Below are 22,127 nucleotides of genomic sequence, written 5' to 3'. Positions count from 1 at the left end.
ATAATTAGTATAATTTATAATTTTCCAGCTTTACATTGTAAGATTATCTTCTAGGTTTTTTAAAAAAATTAGTTTATTTATTTATTTATTTTTGGCTGCGCTGGGTCTTTGTTGCTGCGTGTGGGCTTTTCTCTAGTTGCAGCGAGCGGGGGCTACTCTTTGTTACGGTTCGAGGGCTTCTCATTGTGGTGGCTTCTCCTGTTGCGGAGCACGGGTTCTAGGCACGCGGACTCAGTAGTTGTGGCGCACGGGCTTAGTTGCTCCGAGGCATGTGGGAATCCTCCCGGACCAGGGATCGAACCCGTGTCCCCTGCATTAGCAGACAGATTCTTAACCACTGCGCCACCAGGGAAGTCCCTATCTTCTAGTTTTAAGCATATATAGAAATACAGAAGCATGAAACTGCTCTCAAATTATATCAGCCAGTAACTAGAACAATGATAGTTGCTATCTTTCTCTCTGTCTCCTTTTCTCAATCTCTACTCTGTCTACTGATGTATATAATAGTTTAATTAATTGTGCTAACCTATGAGGTGCTAGTATTTAAAGCCCTGCAGCTTCCTCTGATCATTTAAAGCATACCCTTCTCTTTTTTGGACTTTTGTTTGAGAAGCAGAATGCTACTGCTGTTATAGCACAGATACAGTCTCCTCTTACTGTCAGCTTGTTCTCTCCAGACGTCTCACTTGTCCTTCTGATTCGCAGTCATCTTAATCACAGTAGGTACCTACCCTTGAAGCCTTCTTTGAAGCTCTCATCCCTATCTGACTCAGTGGAATTCCCCCCACTCTTCCTTTTGATAGTATCTGGTCATTTTAAACAACAAATATTTATAGTGTGAAGGAACAAACTCTTTTCATAACTGTAGCCTTTTCTCAGTATATTTTATGCAGCTCTTTAATGGAAATCAGGTGTGGAAATAAAGGAAGACTACTCAAATGAGAACAGAGGCTATTTATTCGAAACTTGCTATATCAAGGGAGCCAGTCACCATCACTTGTGTTTGGCAGAGACTCAAAGTTGGGGAGAGGAGTGAGAAAGTTTGATAGTGAAAAAGGGGAAGGCTTCAGGTATTCCTCTGATTGGAGGATGTTGACAGGGGAAACTGGAGGCGGGCTAACTAGCAGCGGGCGATGGGGGGGCATCTTTTGTGACTGGCTTAGTGAGCATATTTGGCTTTCTCTGGTTGGTCCAGAGATGGAAAGGGAGGCAGCAGGAGAAAAAAAAAAAATAGGGCGGTTCTGCTGTTTTGAGCTGATTGCTACAGCTACCGAGGTTGTGGTTTGGCTTCCAAGACTGGTTGCTGCAGAGGTTGTGGGTTAGAGTTCTGTTATCATATAAGGTCCAACCTAGGTCCGTTTGTATATTCAGTCTCTCTTTTCACTAACCACATCATTTCCCTTGCCGCCCTATCTGGTGGCAGCTTTTCAGTCCCCTGATTTCTCAAGATGCGGAAGGTTCAGCTTCCTGGAATATTTTCCAGATCAGCGGTCCCCAACTTTTTTGGCACCAGGGACCGGTTTCGTGGAAGACAGTTTTTCCGCAGGGGAGGTGGGAGATGGCTCAGGCGGTGATGGGAGCGATGGGGGCGATGGGGGATATGGGGAGCGGCAGATGAAGTTTCTCTCGCTCGCCTGCCGCTCACCTCCTGCTGTGCGGCCCGGTTCCTAACAGGCTGCGGACCGGTACTGGTCCTCGGCCCGGGGGTTGGGGACCCCTGTTCCGGATCATTGTTCCATTAGCATTCTTACCAGTTACTCTTCTGTAGTTCATGAAGCTCCCGTTCCCTGCATTCTTTTCTGTTATCTATCAATACTAGACTCATTTGAGCTCATCAGATGTATACTGGGTAACGTATATATATCCTACCACCTTGTTCTTCAGGAACTAATAGTCTAGCAAGTGACATTGATACACTAAAAATATTTTGGTATCTCTTGGTATGTGGTATAACAGAAGTGAAATAAAAATTCTACTCCATTGACTTAGGTGACATTTTAAGTTGGTCTTGAGATACACATAGACAAAGGAGAAGAGTGGAGTGATGGTTGGACAGGATATGAGAGGTATAGGTGGCAGATTAGGTCTGGCCTGGAAATGTTAAGAGAATGCGGTGTTCAGTGGGGCTGAACCTCATACTGACTGGACCCTCTCTTCTCACTCTTCGACTTCATTCTTCTTCCCACCTTAGATGGAATTATCCCCTAGAATTGCAGCATGTTGAATGCCAGCTCCCCGTGTATTACCAACATGACCTGTCGATAAGACAAAGCTGAGTATATGGCTTAGAGCTGTAAGGGAAACCACCCCTTCAGCAGAGCTTTGCGGTGTCTCAGAGGGGGAACAGCAAGGTCAGGATTTATTGAGACTTTGAAGTTTGGTGGAAGGCACGTCTTTTGATGCCTGGGCTCAGTCAGGGGATGTGTTGGGGGCCTGAACTGGGTTGTAAAGATTATGAAAAAGCAGTCCAGGATTGATGGGAATAGCAAGGTGAATCTTCAGGCAAGGGATGCAGAGTCTTAGGGCTTCTTCTGTGTGTTAATGCTTACCACTGAAGAGTCATGCATCTTTCAGGATGTTCTGTAATGAACAATCAAGTTATTTGCTTTGGCAAGAGTCTCTTGGAATAGTAAAATTATGCTAGTGAAGACAAAGGAATAGCAAAGTCCTGTTAATGTAGACGATAAGCTGTGTGTGGGAGAAGTAGTTTTGGTTCTCAATCACCTGCAGTGTCTCTAACGCTGAAATGTTTCCTCTAATTCCAGGTCTCTCCTTCTTAACTCACATGCTGTAATCCCTTCTGAGTTTTTTCCTTGGACTTTACCACAACTTCAATAAAACTCTTATTCTCTTTTTTATAAACTCCTCCTTGCTTCCCAGCCTGAGCAGTCTGTTTAACCTCATGTTTAGTTGCGATCCATAAAAGGAGTAAGCATAATGTAGAAAAATGTAAAGTATTATCTGGAAACATCAGAGCTTTTTCTATTAAAAGTTTTGGGTGAAGCCCATTTAGGTAAGACAATGGAAATCTTAAATTTTTGTTTTTTAAAAAAATAAGCCAAGAATGGTGGGAAAATCCAAGTTGTATGACTCTCAAAGTATAATAATGAATGAATTATTATATTATTATATCAACAAAGAATTGAGCTCACTGTAAGTTTGAATCTGTTTGTTCTCTCTTTGGGTCCATTTTCATTATTTAATCTATTTTCCTACTTCTCAGCAAAGGGTATTTCTTTTCTATTATGTTCTAAATTTTCCAATGTTTTAATGTTTTGCATAAACATGCTATGTTGCAGGACTAATTTCTTTGTGGATTGAGAGGAAAAAAAAAAAGGCCGATACTAACTGGTACCCGAGAGTATTTTATTCGTTCTTTAGAGAAATGTTCATTCCTGTGTATTCTCTTTCTACTTAGGCCAATTTGCGTCGGAAAGTTACTCACTCGGTACAGACTGATCTTAGTCACATGAGAAGAGAAAATTGTTCCCAGGTGTACCCTTCAAAGGATGCTAGCACACAGTCAATGAGGGAAGGCAGCAGCCGAGTGCCCCGGCCCCAGATTTACATAGCTGGTTTCCGCGGGGGCCATACCAAGACCACCTGTGAAGTCAAGGTGAACTTAACTAGGGCCATTGATGAAACCTAGTTAGAGACCGCACTTTTAACGTAGATACCACTGAATTGTGAACAATGGCATATATTTAAAAGTATTTTTGCATCCATGAAAACTAGCTAATTTTGTGGGGCTGGCACGTTCATTGGTGGTATGAATGTTTTTGGGTTCTCACCCATATGGACTGTCAGACTGCTACAACAAATGAAAAATTGTTTTCTGTAATACATTTTTCATTCTATTAAAATTGCAAAGTAAAACTCTGTCCATTCCTCTTTGACTTGGAAGAAAAAGTTTGGCAGCATTAAGACTGAAATTATTAGATATTAATAATATAAGATGATTAGATATTAATATATATAAGATTGTTATGCATGGGATAGAAATTTATTTTGATAACTTTTTATATATTGATATAAGATGATTGTGCCTGGGATAGAAGTTTATTTCTAAAATCATATTTAATGTTGAACATTAAAAATTTAAACCATAATCAATATTTTCAGCCTCATTAGCTATTAAATGTAACATGGATTAAATTGATATGTAATAAGACCTCACTAATTTGGAACAGTTAGAACAAAGATCCACATGATGTTTTTATTTTTTAAAATTTTATTTAAAAAAATATTTATTTTTATTATGTATTTTTTAAAATTTATTTTGGCTGCACTGGGTCTTAGTTGCGGCATGCAGGATCTTTGTTGTGGCGTGCGGGATCTTTAGTTGCAGCATGCGGACTTCTTAGTTGCGGCATGTGGGGGGCATGTGAACTCTTAGCTGCGGCATGCATGCAGGATCTAGTTCCCTGACCAGGAATCCAACCTGGGCCCCCTGCATTGGGAGCGCGGAGTCTTACCCACTGGACCACCAGGGAAGTCCCACATGAGATTTTTTAAAATCTGGAAATTTTACATGGAATCTGGATTCTGGCCCCTTGAAAAGATCGGAATATCTAGCAGCACTCGGCCAGCATTCCTGTAACTAGTAGCTTTGCCCTTTCATAGGGCAGGTACTTCTGGTTTTAATTCTTGCTGCCTTACGGGTCTCCTACTTCACTCCTTTGACCTATTTGCCTGACTCCATAGGTTGTGTTTAGGGCCCCTGTCAATTACTGATAGCCGAATTTTAGAGCTGTTGTTTTGTTAATGCCTTACACACTCGCAGTACCTAAGCACGGATAATGAAGTCTCTCAAGCGGAGGGACTGTTAAAACTTGCCTTGGCAGCCTGGGGGCAGGGGGTGTCATTTACATTTAGCACATATTTTTGGCTTAGGTGACTCTTACTAAGGTGTTTGTATAATTTGTTTTCTATGTAGGTTAAATGTTACTTATAATATGATATGCTTCAAAATCCATTTTCCTCAGATACTATAAAGGTAAACTTCAAACAGATCTACTTCTAAGTTGTCATGATTTTCATACCTGTAGTTTAATTTTTTTATTGAAGCATAGTTGATTTACAATGTGTTAATTTCTGCTATACAGCAAAGTGATTCAGTTATCCATATATCTGCATCCTTTTTTATATTCTTTTCCATTATGGTTTATCACAGGATATTGAATATTGTTCCCTGTGCTATGCAGTAGGACCTTGTTGTTTATCATACCTGTAGTTTAAAAATGAAGTTAAAGATGGGCTGGCTGGCTGGCTGTTGAGGCAGGGCCTGGGGGTGGAGGTGGTGTGGCGTGGACGTGGGGTTGGGAGGACTCTGTGCCTGAAGAGGGTGGGATGATTACAGCTAATACTAAACTTTGCAAATTCAGGAATTTGATTTTACCTGTTCTAATCAACCCTCCTTTGATTCTGCAAGATTCCTAAACACAGAAAAGGATGGCTGATAAGCCACAATTTGGGGTTACCAAGTTAGGGCTGAAAGTAGAATTGCCAAGTGCATAAAAATACCAAATACTATTTGAAAAGCTAAATATCAGAAAGTCATCTGGTAAGTACAACAGAAAGAGAATACAGGGAGCTAGATCAAACGGTAAACTCATCTTCTCCCAAGACCTCCACTGTCTACCCAAGCCCCATCACTCTCTAAAGATTTCCAACCATATGCTGGAGCCAGTGTCAGTTGTTTACCCCCATTTCAGCAGGTCACAGGCCGAACTCATTTCCTCTACCGAACTTGTTTCTCCCTGTGTATTTCCTTCTGTGGTCAAAGGCATCACTACCTACTCAGTAGGATAAATTAAAAACTTCTGGATTGTCTCTCTCACACAGCCCCTGCATTTAACTAGTCACCAAGCCCTGTTGATTTGGCTTCATCTGCCTTTGGGAACCGTGTCTTCCTATTCTCACTGCTATTGCCGTAGTTTAGGACTTAGTCCTATTGCCTGATTCATCGGCGTAATTTTTCTAACACACAAATTTGATCAGGTCACCTGGCTTCCTCGCCTACAGCCTTCACTTCCCTTGCTTACAAAGACACTTTTCCATTATCTGGGGGATAAAAACTCCTTGCCATATTATATAAGACTTTTCATATATATCCATGTATCTTCCAGTTTCGTTTTCTGCCCCCTCATGCTCTCTGCACACACTATACATACAGGCAAATGGAGCCCAAACTCTGAGCATGTTACGGTCTCTGATGCCACCCCTCTCTGTGCTTGCTTGTCACTCTGTCTCCTGGAATGTACTCCACAGACACCCTCAGGAAATCTGTTTGTTCCCATGAAGTCTGTTGATCAGATTTTACTTTTCCAGTGAAGGTTTTCCCCATCACCTTTGAGAGAATTAATCGCTCTTCCTTTGGGTTTTCACTGGATTTTATTCATATTCTTATTGTAACACTTGAAGTAAAAAGGTCTGTATGTGTCCATCTGTATTCTCCCTGTTAGACTGTGCATTTCTTGAGATTTGAACTGTGTTTCAGTCATTCTTATATCCCTGGTATTGTTATAGAACCTTGTTGGATGAATGGATTTTAAAAGAAGAGGAATGAAAGAAAGGACAAACTGGAAGCAGAGTACTGGTTGAGTGATTATTCTCATAGTCAAGGTGGTAGTTCAGTCGCAAAGTAGTTTTTGGAAAAGAGGGAGAAAAACCAAGAGGAAAAGGAAGATCATCTATGGGGAAGGTGGTGGGAAATAAAGTTGGATAAGCAGGGTTGGTATAGATTTTGGAGGACACTGAAAGCCAAGCAGAGGAATGTTTTGCCTTCCTGTAGTAGGATATTAGAAAACTGTGGCAGATTCTTGAACAGAAGATCCATTGTGGGAGAGAGATACTGGAACTGGGGAGACGGTGAGGCAGCTGTCACAAGAGTTAGGGCATTGCAGTAACGGAAGACATGAAGGCGCAAATGTGAGATTTAATGAAGGGAATCTAACATTCCAGGGAAGGGAAGGGAAAATCAAAGTCTCTACCCTAGGGTTTCTAGGAAACAGAGGATAACTGAGAAGAGGAACTGGTTGGTCAAAAAAGAATGTGTTCAGTACTAGAAATTTTGAGTTTAAGAAATGACAAAGATAGTAAAGCAGAGGTGACTGGAATTTGATCTAGAGAAAGATAATTTGGGGGATCATCCCCAACGAATGGGGATGGAATGAGGAGGAAGAGATAAGACAGAGGAGCAGTCAGAAGAGTAGAAAAAGATGTAAAGGAATCTCTGTGATTATGGAAGTAAAGTCTAGGTCTACTACTTATTAGCTGCGTTATTTAATCTCTCTCTGCTGCAGTTTCTTCATCATAAAAACTGGGGTAATAACATTTCCCAACTCATTGGGTTGTTGAGAGGATTAAATGAGTTAGTTAACACGTGTAAAGCATTTGTCTGGTAAGTGCCTTGTCATTGTCAGCCAGGAGAGGAGAGAAGCCCCAGTGTTTCATTTCTGCTGCACTCCCATCCTCATTTTCCCCAATTTCTGTTTTCTAGCTCTTAGTGCCTAGAATAATGCTAGGCACATTAGAACTTTTAGTAAATGTCTGATGAACAAACACAAGAGGATGAGGAATGGAGTTGGCAGCTGCTAAGCTGTTTTAATAGAGTTGGCTTGAGTAGAAATGAGATTGCAGCCAGCGAAGCAGAAAATTGTAGAACTAAGTACAGAGTACTTACCAGTGACTGGCAGGAAAAGAGAAACGGGATTATGGTAACTAAAAATGGAAGAAGAGGCAAGGGAGAGTTAAGCTCAAATAAGAAATGTTTAGATACTGATGATTTTTGCTCATATTTAACTCTTTTAGTTCAGACACTGAATTGTACATTGTCTCTTTGTATTTTTAAACAAATTTTCTCAATTCTAAAATGCAACAATTCTTCTGGCTTATCTTTAGTAATTTTATACCATAGGAAAGAGTTGTTTTAAAATAATAACCTAGCAAATTGGTTTTGGAAGTTTTCTTAATAGCAGAATGAGAAAAATAAGCTTAATCTCATTCTGTCTACAGTTTGAGATTTGTCTACACAGTTCTTTATGGTTAATGGTTTACTATACTTTAAACCTTACCACTTTTATTAATCTATTATACAGCTACCATAGTTGAACTACAGCCTCCTTAAGCCTTTTGGTATTTGCTTCCTGCACAGTCTTCTTGTTTAATGAATGAAGTTCACACTTTTATATGCTTTGTTACTAATGGAGACATAGTGGGCTTCCTTTTGCACAGTTCACTGAGACTAGGGTAGCTCTGATACCAGAGCAGAGATAGAAGTGAGCAGGGTATCGAGACAAATGCTGCAGTTTGGTAGTGAAAATCAGGAATATCACTGGGGTCTGAAATGGAAATAGCAACAGCTGCTGTAAGGTTATTTCATCATCAGGCAAATGAGCTTATGGCTCACATGTTGAAGATGGCTGCTCCTTGCTCTAACCAAGGTTTGTATAGAAAACTAGGCATACATAAAAGAAACACATTCAACTGATATTTGTCCTCGAAGACTTAGGATAATTAGAAATGAGAAAGTAAAAATTAGCTTGAACTAAGAATATAAATATCTGCTTGGCTATTCATTGGGCTGGGATAACGAACACAGAAATCCCAGCTGCAAAGTTAACAGGAAATAACATACCTCTCGAGGATATGCTACAGTTGTAAACTATAATAACAACCCCCTTTTTTGAGTGTCTGCTTTCTAATTCACTGAAAAATTTTGTTCTCTAAAATCGTACGCTACTAGGAACCTTGCTGTTGAAATTGTATCAGTAAGAATGAAACACTCCATCCTTGCTTGAAGGATTTAAGTCACTTTGACACAAAGAAGCAGCCTCAGTTTCCAACGTAGGTGCAAAGCCTTCATTTAAGGGGCTCCTGAATACAACAGTCCACATGTATAGTAACTTCAGGGTTTCCAAGAAACAGGATCCTGAGACTATTCTGCAGTCCAGATCTGATGTTGAGTTTTTCACACACAGCCCTGCTTTGAAGCTATCAAAATATTGCTTCTTTTAATTAATTTATTATTTTTTTAACATCTTTATTGGAGTATAATTGCTTTACAATGGTGTGTTAGCTTCTGCTTTATAACAAAGTGAATCAGCTATACATATACATATATCCCCATATCTCCTCCCTCTTGCGTCTCCCTCCCATCTTCCCTATCCCACCCCTCTAGGTGGTCACAAAGCACCGAGCTGATCTCCCTGTACTATGCGGCTGCTTCCCACTAGCTATCTGTTTTACTTTTGGTAGTGTATATATGTCCATGCCACTCTCTCACTTCGTCCCAGCTTACCCTTCCCCCTCCCTGTGTCCTCAAGTCCATTCTCTACGTCTGCATCTTTATTCCTGTCCTGCCCCTAGGTTCTTCAGAACCATTTTTTTTTTTTTTTAGATTCCGTATATATGTGTTAGCATACGGTATTTGTTTTTCTCTTTCTGACTTACTTCACTCTGTATGACAGACTCTAGGTCCATCCACCTCACTACAAATAACTCAATTTAGTTTCTTTTTATGGCTGAGTAATTTTCCATTGTATATATGTGCCACATCTTCTTTATCCATTCATCTGTCGATGGACACTTAGGTTGCTTCCATGTCCTGGCTATTGTAAATAGAGCTGCAATGAACATTGTGGTACATGACTTTTTGAATTATGGTTTTCTCAGTGTATATGCTCAGTAGTGGGATTGCTGGGTCGTATGGTAGTTCTATTTTTAGTTTTTTAAGGAACCTCCATACTGTTCTCCATAGTGGCTGTATCAATTTACATTCCCACCAACAGTGCAAGAGGGTTCCCTTTTCTCCACACCCTCTCCAGCATTTATTGTTTGTAGATTTTTTGATGATGGCCATTCTGACTGGTGTGAGGTGATACCTCAATGTAGTTTTGATTTGCATTTCTTTAATGATTAGTGATGTTGAGCATCCTTTCATGTGTTTGTTGGCAATCTGTATATCTCCTTTTGAGAAGTGTCTATTTAGGTCTTCTGCCAATTTTTGGATTGGGTTGTTTTTTTGATATTGAGCTGCATGAGCTGCTTGTAAATTTTGGAGATTAATCTTTTGTCAGTTGCGTCACTTGCAAATATTTTCTCCCATTCTGAGGGTGGTCTTTTCATCTTGTTTATGGTTTCCTTTGCTGTGCAAAAGCTTTTAAGTTTCATTAGGTCCCATTTGTTCATTTTTGCTTTTATTTCCATTTCTCTAGGAGGTGGGTCAAAAAGGATCTTGCTGTGATTTATGTCATAGAGTGTTCTGCCTATGTTTTCCTCTAAGAGTTTTATAGTGTCTGGCCTTACATTTAGGTCTTTAATCCATTTGAGTTTATTTTTGTGTATGGTGTTAGGGAGTGTTCTAATTTCATTCTTTTACATGTACCTGTCCAGTTTTCCCAGCACCACTTATTGAAGAGGCTGTCTTTTCTCCATTGTATATTCTTGCCTCCTTTATCAAAAATAAGGTGACCATATGTGCATGGGTTTATCTCTGGGCTTTCTATCCTGTTCCATTGATCTATATTTCTGTTTTTGTGCCAGTACCATACTGTCTTGATTACTGTAGAATTGTGGTATAGTCTGAAGTCTGGGAGCCTGATTGCTCCAGCTCCGTTTTTCTTTCTCAAGATTGCTTTGGCTATTTGGGGTCTTTTGTGTTTCCATACAAATTGTGCAATTTTTTGTTCTAGTTCTGTGAAAAATGCCATTGGTAGTTTGATAGGGATTGCATTGAATCTGTAGATTGCTTTGGGTAGTATAGTCATTTTCACAATGTTTATTCTTCCAATCCAAGAACATGGTGTGTCTCTCCATCTGTTTGTATCATCTTTAATTTCTTTCATCAGTGTCCTATAGTTTTCTGCATACAGGTCTTTTGTCTCCTTAGGTAGGTTTATTCCTAGGTATTTTATTCTTTTTGTTGCAAAATATCGCTTCTTTTTAAATTTCACCTAACTCCATTCTTCCCCCACATTCTATAACTCTGTCTTTTCCTTTGTTTCCTGAGACCTCCCACAGTTATTCTGGTGTGTAGTCTCTCTCGCTGGAATGAGCCAATAATCCTGACTCTGTCTGACTATAGGTTTGTCCCTGGTGGTTTTGGGCTGATCACGTTAGGACAAAGGCCATCAAAATCTAGTCAAGGCTTATGGCAATGGAGTAGAAATTCTTCACAGGCAATGAAAATTTACAGGAAAGGTGGGGTTCAGCAACATGATATGTATGTGAACCAGAAATGCCACAAAACTGGCCCCAAAGCATTTTACCCACCACCCTAATTATGATCAGTGTGTGTGTGTGTGTGTGTGTGTAATACTATTCTCCCCCAGAAGGAACCATAGTTTCTTTTTTGTTTTGTTTTGTTTGTTTGTTTGTTTATTTATTTATTTATTGCGTGTTGGGTCTTCGTTTCCGTGCGAGGGCTTTCTCTAGTTGCGGCGAGCGGGGGCCACTCTTCATCGCGGTGCACGGGCCTCTCACTATCGCAGCCTCTCTTGTTGCGGAGCACAGGCTCCAGACGCGGAGGCTCAGTAGTTGTGGCTCACGAGCCCAGTTGCTCCGCGGCATATGGGATCTTCCCAGACCAGGGCTCGAACCTGTGTCCCCTGCATTGGCAGGCGGATTCTCAACCACTGCGCCACCAGGGAAGCCCGGAACCATAGTTTCTTGAAGTGTAGTTGATTCCATGGCCTAGGACAGGGAAGAATGAAGACTGGCCTGGAACCTGGAACCTGGAAATCAAAAATGCTTCAAAAAGCTTGTGCAGATTTAAAGGAGTAGGCTTACAGGGACCATACTGGGACAATTTGAGTGTCCAGAGGAGAATAATTATAGTTAATTGAAGTAAGTTGAGACTATAATGATACTCCAACATGGGAAGAGATAAACTGTACAGAGCAGTAGTTATAAAACAAAAGAAGAAATGTCTGATAGAATATTTTTAATTTTCACAATTAATTTCAAGTACACATATGAGTTTTTGCTTAAGTGTACGTATAAGAAATACACAGCATGGAACTGAATAATTCCATAAATGAGAACTGTACCAATTACAGGAAGAGGTGATCAGCACCAGTGAGCACACATACACCAGGCAGAGGGAAGATCCAACACTGTTCCAAAGTGAGGTTACTCAAATGTCTGACTATATAAACTGTGATCTCCTTCTATGAGCCCCTTCTGATATGAATGCGATGCTAATAAGGAATGCAAAATATTCCAATAATGTTAATAGACTATATATATATATATATATCTGTATCTATGTATATAATGATAAGACAATGGTATATAACATTGACCACCCAAACCTTCAAAAAATCATTTTGGAGAAAGATCATGCCACAGAAGGTGTAGGCTGCTGGGCATCTCAGAATCCTGTACTCACGTTCCTGTAAGAACTGAGGTACTTACGTAGTATTTTTAATCAATCCACATATCTTGATGACCATTCATTTTGCCAGTGAATTATTTCTAACATCGCTTATGCTAATTAATATGCTTCAGTGAACGTGGAGATCATAGCAGTTGAAGTAAATGCCTGTTGATATGTCTAATGTTTTCGAAGCCCTTTCGTTGTGTGAAGATCGTGCAGTTAGCATGTCTGGCTAGGTAAATATAATTAATGATAATGCTGACGATGAGGACACAGGCACAAGACTTCTGAACAATATGTAATATAAACTATACAGTAAGCCCCCTACATACGAACGAGGTCTGTTCTAAGAACATGTTTGTGAGTCCAATTGGTTCGTAAGTCCAACAAAGTTAGCCCAGGTACCCAACTAACATAATCGGCTACAGAGTACTGTAATAGGTTTATAATACTTTTCACACAAATAATACATAAAAACAAACAAAAAATAAAACACTTGAAACCTTATAGTACAGTATCTTGAAAAGTACAGTAGTACAGTACAACAGCTGGCATATAGGCGCTGGCATCGAGTGAACAGGCAAGAAGAGTTACTGACTGGAGGAGGGAGAAGGTGTGGGAGATGGTAGAGCTGAAGGATCGTCAGCAATACGAGAGGGAGGGCAAGCTGCAATTCCACTCACGCCTGACGTTAATGGCATGCACGTTCGCATCTTTGAAAGTTCGCCCCCTGAAGGTTGGTATATAGGGGACTTAACTGTAAGTTTAAATAAGAGGTAACAAAGGAGTTTAATGAAGGAGGAAGTTACAGAAGTTGACAACGCTGTCGAAAGTAGTCTCTGTTACTTTACGAGTTCTTGGAGGTGCTACAACAGCTTTGCCAGGCACGAATCCCTAAATCTAAGCCCAATTCCTATTTGCCGCCCAGTCACCTGGTGAGGACTACAGCTCCCAGAAGGCAACGCTCCGCTCCCTTGGCTCCGGCTTCCTTAGCCGGCCGGGAGTTGTAGTTTACAAGAGAGCGACTTGGAACCGAGTTTTACGCACTCGTCAACATAGACTGGGCGCAACAGGCCTCTCCTCCATCCGGATCCTCCCGTTTTCCGCAGCCTTCCGATTCGTCCGCCTAATCTTTGTGCTTGGCTGGGCGGGAATCCGTGGCTGGTCGGCCGGCGAGGCGCTCTAGGCCGAGCGGCTTTCGTCTCTATGACCCAGGAGGCGGTCCCCGGTGTCCTGCGCAGCGCGCGCGAAGGGGGTGCGCGTCAGTTGCGCGCGGTGCTGTCGGGGAACCATGGCTGCTGTGAGAGGTGAGGCCGGGGGCTGCCGGGACTGGGGACTGGGGACCCCGCGGGGGGCGGTGGCGAGCGAGCGTCAGCGCTGGTCTGCACCTGTCGGCGGCCGGCCATCCTCCGCGCCCGCGGGGCTCTGGGGCCCAGGGGCCAGGCCGGGGCGTCGGGCAGCAGGAGTTTGTGTTGAGCCGCTCCCGGGCTTGAGCGCGCGCCGCCGCCGCTCGGGGCAGTGCGGGGCAGCCAGCCTCGCACTGCGGCTGCCTTCCCCGCGGCGGACTCCGCGCTGGACAGCTCGGCAGCCCAAAACTGCGCCTGCCTCGACGAGCTGGCAGTGGGTGGGAACCGAATTCAGACAGGCCCGGGCTGCGGCGGACCCGGCGAGGGGCCGGGGCGCAGGTGCGGGGCTGGAGACGCATCACCCAGCGGGAAGCAGGACCGGTCTCTGTCCCGGCTGGGGTCACCGCGGCTGCGGTCTCCGCTGCGCCTCCTGCCCTAGGATGCTCAGAGGCATAAGGGCATGCTCCGGGTGCAGAGCCTAAGCAGCGACTGGCCAACGTAACAGCCACTAAAAACATCATTGCGGCATTAAAATAGCATTGCAACCGTAACGAGGTGGAGAAAGCAGTCGTTAACAGAGTTACTCCCAAGGAGAATGTTGTATGTTGTTAGAAGGAATACTTTGATGTTTTGCCGGAAGGGTGGGGCGAGATCCACCCCCCCCGCCCCCTTCCCCAGGGATAGCACATTAGAGTAATACTGTTTGATGACTAATTGCCATTTCATGAGGGTGAGTCTGATTAACTCCGCAGCACTTTTGCTTTGCTGAGTCCGGTAAGTAAGTAAGGACCAGAGCTGCATTTCTGAATGGTAGAGCTGTAGCTAGGAGAGGTTGGACAACACCCGGATTCTTTCTCCACCCTTCTTTCGTAGAGCTCTTGGCTTTACCTCTGAATAAACGTTGAACAAATATTTAAAGAACAGCTTTTTGCATGGGTGCCAAATTATTTTCCTGGTTGAAGAGGCCACGTTTATCATTAAGGCCCTGCCCAGGGGGTATTGTCTGTAGTTGCATATGCTTCTCTTACTTGCTTCTCAAATAAGCCCAACCTTAAGAGTCTTTTTGTAGCAACACAGGAAGTAAAGGGAAAAAAGTAGAATTGTTTTGATAACTGACATAAAATAGGAATAGCGAGATTAATGGTGAAGGCAACTTCAGAATTACATAAGTTGAATCATTATCTGAAATAGTTGCCACAATTTACAGACTTAGGCTTATTGCCAATACATATTTGCTGTGCCTGGGTCATGTTATAAATCTTATATGCCCACTAGAAATGTGTAATACAAAATTGCAGTTTCCTGAGCTTCCTGATATTCACAAAGGATTTATTTATCTGGGACTTACTGAATTTCCGAGTTCTCAGGTGTTACAAATAATGTCTCCTCTAAAATATAGTAAAATATAACTGAGCAAAAGATTTAACTCCAGACTGTAAATTTCGTTTGGGGGGCATTTTCCACACAAAAACAGATACTGCGTGGGAGCTAATGGGAACTTTGTGAGAAGGAGAAAACAGTGCTGATGTGCCAGTGGGCCCACTCAACAATGCAGTTGAGTTTTGAACTTTTTTTTTTCCCGTGGCGGAGCCTCTGGGCATGTGGGGTGGAACCCACGCCCCCTGCAGTGGAAGCGTGAAGTCCCTGTATGGACTTTTGATATTACCCTGAAAAAAATTGAAATTGCCAATAATTGAACTTTCATATTGGAGAATTAATGACTGGAGTGAAGAAGATATTTTGATCTAATGGTAAGCTGAAATTAGAGAAGATAATGCTTAAAAAAGCATTAAGTATTTTTAAAAAGTTTATTATATGTTTCAAAAGTGGTATTCTATACCAAAGCCCTATATATTATACAAATATCTAAACTTATTTGCTTACGCTTCTATTTCCATCACTAGTTATTTTCAAGAATATCTTCTATATTCCCATTAATCACGATGCTAAGAGGTGTACTTTCAAAGTGTTAAACATTCACTATGTTGTTTTGGAATCAGGAACCTATATAAGAGCTAAAATAAAGTAGTTTTTAGTTTGGCAATCCTAACCTCTCTTATTTATGAAAGTATTGATAATCTAGGACATGGGCTGGTAAACTTTTTCTGTTAACAGCTGATGGTCTCGGTCTAACTACTCACCCTGCTGTTGCCGGGCAAAAAAAGTACCCATAGATAGTTCAGAAACAAATGAGTGTAGCTGTGTTCCAGTAAAACTTTTTTATGGACACTGAATCTGAATGTCATATAATTTTCACGCATCCCAAAAGATTAACGAAAAACTTTTTTCCAGCCGTTTAAAAATGTAAAACTATTCTCAGCTTGCAGGTCATATAAAAATGAGAGGAAATGTAGGTTGCTCACCCCTGATCCAGAAGATGGGAAATGCTTTCTCCTGTACTGCTGTTTATTTTTTAAGTCTTAAATTTCCTCCTGTGTAGGAAAGTTTTAGAGCAAGCAAAGTATTATAGTAATCTCCTTCAATCCCTTTTACATTAACATTGCTTTTTGGGTCCTCGGATCTATTGGAAAGAAAGTTTAGTCAGAGAAGCTCTATTTCTTCTATTCTACCATATTACTTTCTAGTTAAGACCTAATGTAATTTAAAAAAATCTGCCTGAAATTTACAAATAATTCTTTAATTCACCCAGGGAAAAATATTTATATTGAAGAATCTGTTTCCTAGTGAGTTTCTACCATACCATATAATTTATTTGAAACTCTTATTTTATTTTCCTGTGCAAGTCACCTTTGAATTGTGGTTAGGCTTCCAAAGTGGTGAACAAAAGTGTACTTAGGTGTAATGTAGTTACAGTAGCAGCCCAGAGTTACCCCCTGTCCCTCTGGTTCTTAACACAGGTTGTCAAAGTATGGCCCATTGGTCAAACCCAGCCTATCACTTGTTTTTGTATGGCCTATCAGCTAAGAATGGTTTTTACAGGTGAATGTTTGAAATTAATCTGATGGAACCCTAACTTTGAAGACCAATGAAGCAAAATATTACTCACCCACCCCATAGAATTCCCTTCTTCTCAATACTGTAAAGCATTGTACTCAATTATTATTATATTTTGAATTTGTCCAATTAAATATAAATTAAATGTGAAAGTATATTTTCTCTCTTGTCACCTAAGTACATACATGATATCCTTGATTTTGCCTTGTGGCCTAAAAAACCTAAAATATTTACTCTTGGCCCTTTACAGAAAAAAATTTGCTCATCTCTGTTTAACATGTGCCTGAAGATTTGAAAGAAGGTTACAGATAGCTGGGGATGAGAGAGGTGTGAAGTGGGTAAAGAAAGTAGACATAGTTTGAGCATTAGGTGATAGTAGTCTCAGAGCAGGGCTGGGAGTACGGAAGGAGCCCTGGTACCCTGGTGCTTGTGGTTTTATTGAAGGTGTTGGACCGGCCCTGGCACCTGAGTGATGGCTGCTGCTCAGATATACTTGCAAGAAGTTCTTAAGTTGAGTGTTCATAAGTTGTGTATATTTTCTGGATTTCAAGTTTTACAGAACTTCATTCTTAATACTCTTTTTTATGGTGTTATGAATTATCTTTCTTATAACGCTATGAAATGAGAGGCTGGACGTAATTTGTTTTTTATTATGATGAAGTTCTATATTATTTTATCACTCCGTTATTCCTTTTGTTTTCTTTCTGCTGTCTCTCTATTTAGAACATACACCGCAGTAATCGTTTTCATCCTGCTTTCGTGTTTTGCTTTCACAAGTATGAATTATAAAGATATATAAAGTACATGATTTATAACATCCTAAACTAGAGTTAGTTATGCCACATAACCTTGCACTTAAGCCCTCCCCAGGAACAAAATCTATGCCTAACCAGTTGATACTTAAAGTCAGCTGTGTTTTGTGTGTGTATGTTTGTTTCTGTTCATGTAGTTGGAAAATATTGTTTTGAAATAAATTTTTAAACGTATTTTGTGCTTGAAATTGGAAAGCATTTTGAAGTATAACACTGCTTAACTTTCATATACATAATATTGTCTACTAAATAATATCTTTGTTGCACGTATTTTCCAGAAAATGTCCATTTATTATTCAAGTTATACTGCTTGGCAGTGATGACCCTGGTGGCTGCAACTTATACCATAGCTTTAAGATACACAAGGACATCAGACAAAGAACTCTACTTTTCAACCACAGCCGTGTGTATCACAGAAGTTATAAAGTTATTGCTAAGTGTGGGAATTTTAGCTAAGTGAGTATAAATACTTTTTAGTGTGTTAAGTTATTAAGTTTTTACTCAGTTATGTTCTTTATCAGAAGATTCAAGCTACATCTTCGTATGTTTGATTGCTTTAGAGCAGTCTTCCTCAACTCAGGACAGTTTTGCTCCCTTGGAGATATTATTTTGGTTGACCCAACTTGGGGGATGCTGCTGGCATCAAGTAGGTGGAGGCCAAGGGTGCTGATAAACATCCTACAGTGTCCCGTCCTCCAGGACAGCACTCCATAACAAAGAATTATCCAACCCCACATACTAGTAGTGCCGAAGTTGAAGAATTCCACCCTAAAGCAGGGGTTAGCAAACTGTGGCCCATTGGCCAAATCCAGTTTGCTGCTTATTTTTGTTGCAACAGAGACAGTATGGCTCACACAGCCTAGACTATTTACAATTTGGTTCTTACAGGAAACATTTGCTGACTTATGCTGTAGAGGAATATAATGATAATAATAGTTAACATTTCTTGAGTGTTTCCTGTATTAAGTGTTAGGCACTGTGCTAAGTGCTTTTCATTAGTTATCTCATTTAATCTTTATATATTTTTTAGGTTAAGTACTATAATTACCCCTATTTTATCTATACAGCATCTGAGGTTCCTCCTTGTACTGTTACTATGTGGCAGCACTGGGTTTTGTATCAGTAACATCCTATGAAAATCGTTTTAGCCAAGTAAGAGAGGGTTAAGAATAGGGGCTTTGGAGTGAGACAGACCTAATTTTAGTCCTAGACTCATTGGGATTATGACTTTCCACATATTACTTAACTTCTCTGAGCTTTAGTTTCTTCATTTCTTCTTCTTTTTTTTAAAGTTCATGTTAATAAGTCTTCAGTCCTGCCCATAAGCCCAATAGTTTTATGCTTGTCTGTTTTCATTTCCCACATTATATTATTCATAGACTGGAATACTTTAAGTCTGATAAAAATCAGATGACTTTCTCACCACCAATAAAGAAATACATGCAGTGAGTTTATGGGGCTGAAAAGGGAAATTCTAGACACTGAGTCTATAAAACTAGGGGTCAGAGTCCATTCAAGACAGAGGAAAACAGCCATAGTCTGTGGATGAGAGAAAAACAGCAACAACAGACAACAGAAAATGAAACAAGAGGAGGTGAGCTTTGGGTTATGTTGTATAGTTTCTTCATTTCTTAATTGGAGAAAATAGGGCTGTGAGAATTAAATAAAATCTGGTAGGAAATTACTTGGGGAACGATTTTTGAGATGGGGACCCATCTGGGTCATGTGGGTGGGTGAATTCATCTGGGTTTCAAGATGTGGGCTGGTGAGAGTGGGAAGTAGTGAGGAACAGTGTGTGTGTAGGTTTAATTACATTTAAACACTTTAAAATTTTATTTAACAAATATTTATTAAGTGATTTCTGTGTGACAGTTTTATAATGGGTGCTGGATATACAGGAATGAATGAAATAGATATGGTTTCTGCTTGCTTGGAACTTAGGTTCAGTGGAAGAGACAGAAAATGAACTAGTAAACACACACATTATTACAAATAACCATCTGAAAAAAATACTCTAAAAATGGCTTGGGGAAGGAAGAAAGAACAGAAAAATAACTTGAGACTTGATGGTGGAAAGCTTTAATAGAAAATGTGTGTTTAAAATTTATCATGTAGGCAGAGATACTGTGGCAGCCTAACTTGTTAGGTTGCAAGTAGGGTAAAACCTCAGACCTTTCACAGCTTTTTACTTAACAAGATCCATTTTTAAGGAAATTTGGCTTCCACTATTCTGCATAATGTCAGGTAAAGGAGAGGCCTTACTGTACCTTTAAAACTTTAAAAGGCAGTGTTCCAAAGGAAAAAATCTCTGTTTGAAGCTCTAGAACAACATCCATATAACAATTTAAGCGTTAATAAATGAATAAAATCTTAGGGCTTAACTTCTTTTAAAACAAAAATGGCGGTATTGGAAAAAGGGGAATAGGGGAACACATTTCTTCTCCTTATTCCCCAGCTCCTTAGGGAGAAAAAATTATGACCCAGGAATGAAATAGGGCCGTCAAGCATGAAATGAGCTATTTTAAACTGTAAGATCAAATCATGGTTTTGTTGTTTCGTAACTGTTAAGACTTTTTAAAAACCGATGTGCAGAAAAGCAATGAGGCCTTTGGTTTAACTCAGCAGTTGGGCTAGTGTCCTGCCAGCCCGCCTGCATGACTTTTTGTTTTATTTTGATGCTTTTTCAGCTTTGCATTGCTTGCTGTTCTTAAGTTATTCAGTGTTATGGATATGGTCATTTGTAGTTTGTTTTGTGGAAACGTTTTTGGAAATTATATCAAAATATTAATAAAAGCAGAAAAGTTTCCAAGAGTTCACCAGACAAGTCCCAATAATGGTGTTGAAATAGCAACAGTGTGGAAAACTAAATACTGTACTTCATCATCATGATCATCACCAGTAATCAGTTACTGTGTATGTCACCAGCATAGTGTAGAGGCTTTTATGAACATTTACCTGCAGAGTACACAAGACCAGGGACAATCAGGACAAAGTAAAGTATTATGACACAGAGTTTTGGTGGCTGGCATTTGACACTACATGGCTAACAAGAATTTGGCTGTGAAGAAGAATCATTTAAAACACAACGAGTTTCCAAGTGTAAAAAGCACTGGAAAATCATAAAGCATGAAAGAAGTGAAATGCATTTGAAATTACTGGATTTTAAAGCAAATGTAATTTTTATGGAGAAACATGTTGGCAAATTATCACGCTCTTATTCAAAACACATTGGTAGAATGGAATACCTGCTACTCATAACAAGAAAATATTTTATTTCTTGGAGCAAAGGGATTACTTTTAAGAGGGCATCTGTGAAAAATGTTAATCTCTTGGAATGGTAAAAGAGTGACAGAGAAAGAATTATTTTACCCTATGAGGTCACAGGTTGATAGCTATGGAATGAAATGAAAGGATATCGTGATGGCATCTTCAGCAATATGTCATGAGACAATCGTTAATGAAACTAAAGCATAGCTGTGTGGGAAACATACCCAGTGAAAATGTTGAGGGCTTCCTCTCTGAGGACGTTACATTTAAACCCAGACCTGAAGATTGAGTGGAAGTTGGGCAAGAGAAGAGCAGAGAGAAGGCAAAGAGAACAGTGTGTTTGAAGAACAACAAATCAGTGTGTCTGGAGTGCTGTGAGGGGGGAGTGGTGCTAAGATGAAGCAGGAGAGGTGGGCAGGGTATCAAGAGTAATCCTATGGGCCTGTAAAGGATTTTGGATTTTATCTCAAGTGCATTGAAAATCACTGAATGGTTTAAATCAGGGACTAACATGGCGACCCATATTACTTTGAGTTACTTTGTTGATTCCTTTGAGGAGAATGGATTGGAAGGGTATAAGAGTTGGAAGTAAGGGAGCCTATTAGAGCCCAGGGATTGTGGCCATGACGACAGCGCAGGTGATGAAGGTAATGGATTTGAGTTATGTTCTAGAAGTAGAATCTATAGGACTTGGTGATGGGTTTGGTGACTGTTGATTCTTACTATCTCAGTAGTTACCACGGACACTGAATTACTGAATACTGAACTTTTGCTCCTAGAGGAAATACAGGGATAGGTTCCTGTGAGCCTCTGGTCACAACATTTTCATCAACTGATCACTATATAACCATGTTTCTGTTTAAAGACACCTTATTTAATATGTATTGTTGACTCATTAGCATTGAACTCAGGGCCAACAGCACTATTAATCATGCCTGGACAAAGCTTATCTACCATGTATTTTCTCCATAAGGCACATCACAGCTTTCTTGCACTAAGGGACACTAGCCAGCACTTTAGCACTATTGATTGCTATAATATATAATGTTATAAGTTGAAATTGCCTTAGAAAAATCAAAGAATAATGTTTCTTTGGGGGACAGTTGCGAAAAATGAATTTTTGAAAACCTAATGAGCAGATATCTAACTTCTTTTCTTTAGAAAGCAAGTAACTACACTCTGGAATACCAACTGTTAATCACTGTCAAAATGTGTTACGTAAAGTGCCAAACATCCTCTTTTAAGATTGCAGCAACTAAATTTGCTGCCTTCAGACATTCAGGATTGTTGCTGTTGAGAATGGCAGGCTGCCAGAGAGTGAAGGTGTTAAGGAAACATTCTTCCCTGTCTCCCCTAAAAAAACGGTGA

General features: G+C 40.3%; 2 protein-coding genes across 11 annotated transcripts in view; both read left to right on the top strand.

Moving 5' to 3' along the window:
* CFAP206 (cilia and flagella associated protein 206) overlaps positions 1-3,881 on the top strand; it is a 34,965-nt gene extending 31,084 nt beyond the window's left edge. For all 5 annotated transcript variants that reach the window (XM_082405945.1, XM_082405947.1, XM_082405946.1 and 2 more), the window contains one exon: positions 3,419-3,881. In XM_082405945.1, coding sequence (XP_082262071.1) covers positions 3,419-3,649 — 231 coding nt within the window. In that variant the 3' untranslated portion in view covers positions 3,650-3,881. The remainder of the gene's footprint in view (positions 1-3,418) is intronic.
* Positions 1-22,127, top strand: part of SLC35A1 (solute carrier family 35 member A1) — a 45,131-nt gene that overhangs the window by 2,249 nt on the left and 20,755 nt on the right. The window contains exons 1-2 of one of the 6 annotated variants that reach the window (XM_082406008.1): positions 13,547-13,686; positions 17,771-17,948. In XM_082406008.1, the coding sequence (XP_082262134.1) occupies positions 13,671-13,686; positions 17,771-17,948 (194 nt within the window). In that variant the 5' untranslated portion in view covers positions 13,547-13,670. Of the gene's footprint in view, positions 1-11,910; positions 13,687-15,379; positions 15,477-17,770; positions 17,949-18,038; positions 19,087-19,356; positions 22,124-22,127 lie in introns of those variants that run through there. The other 5 variants (XM_082406010.1, XM_082406011.1, XM_082406012.1 and 2 more) reach the window with 5 other exon arrangements.

The sequence above is a fragment of the Balaenoptera borealis genome, assembly GCF_965194805.1.
Source record: "Balaenoptera borealis genome assembly, chromosome: 9".
NCBI lineage: Eukaryota > Metazoa > Chordata > Mammalia > Artiodactyla > Balaenopteridae > Balaenoptera > Balaenoptera borealis.
This window is presented reverse-complemented; position numbering and strand designations above follow the sequence as displayed.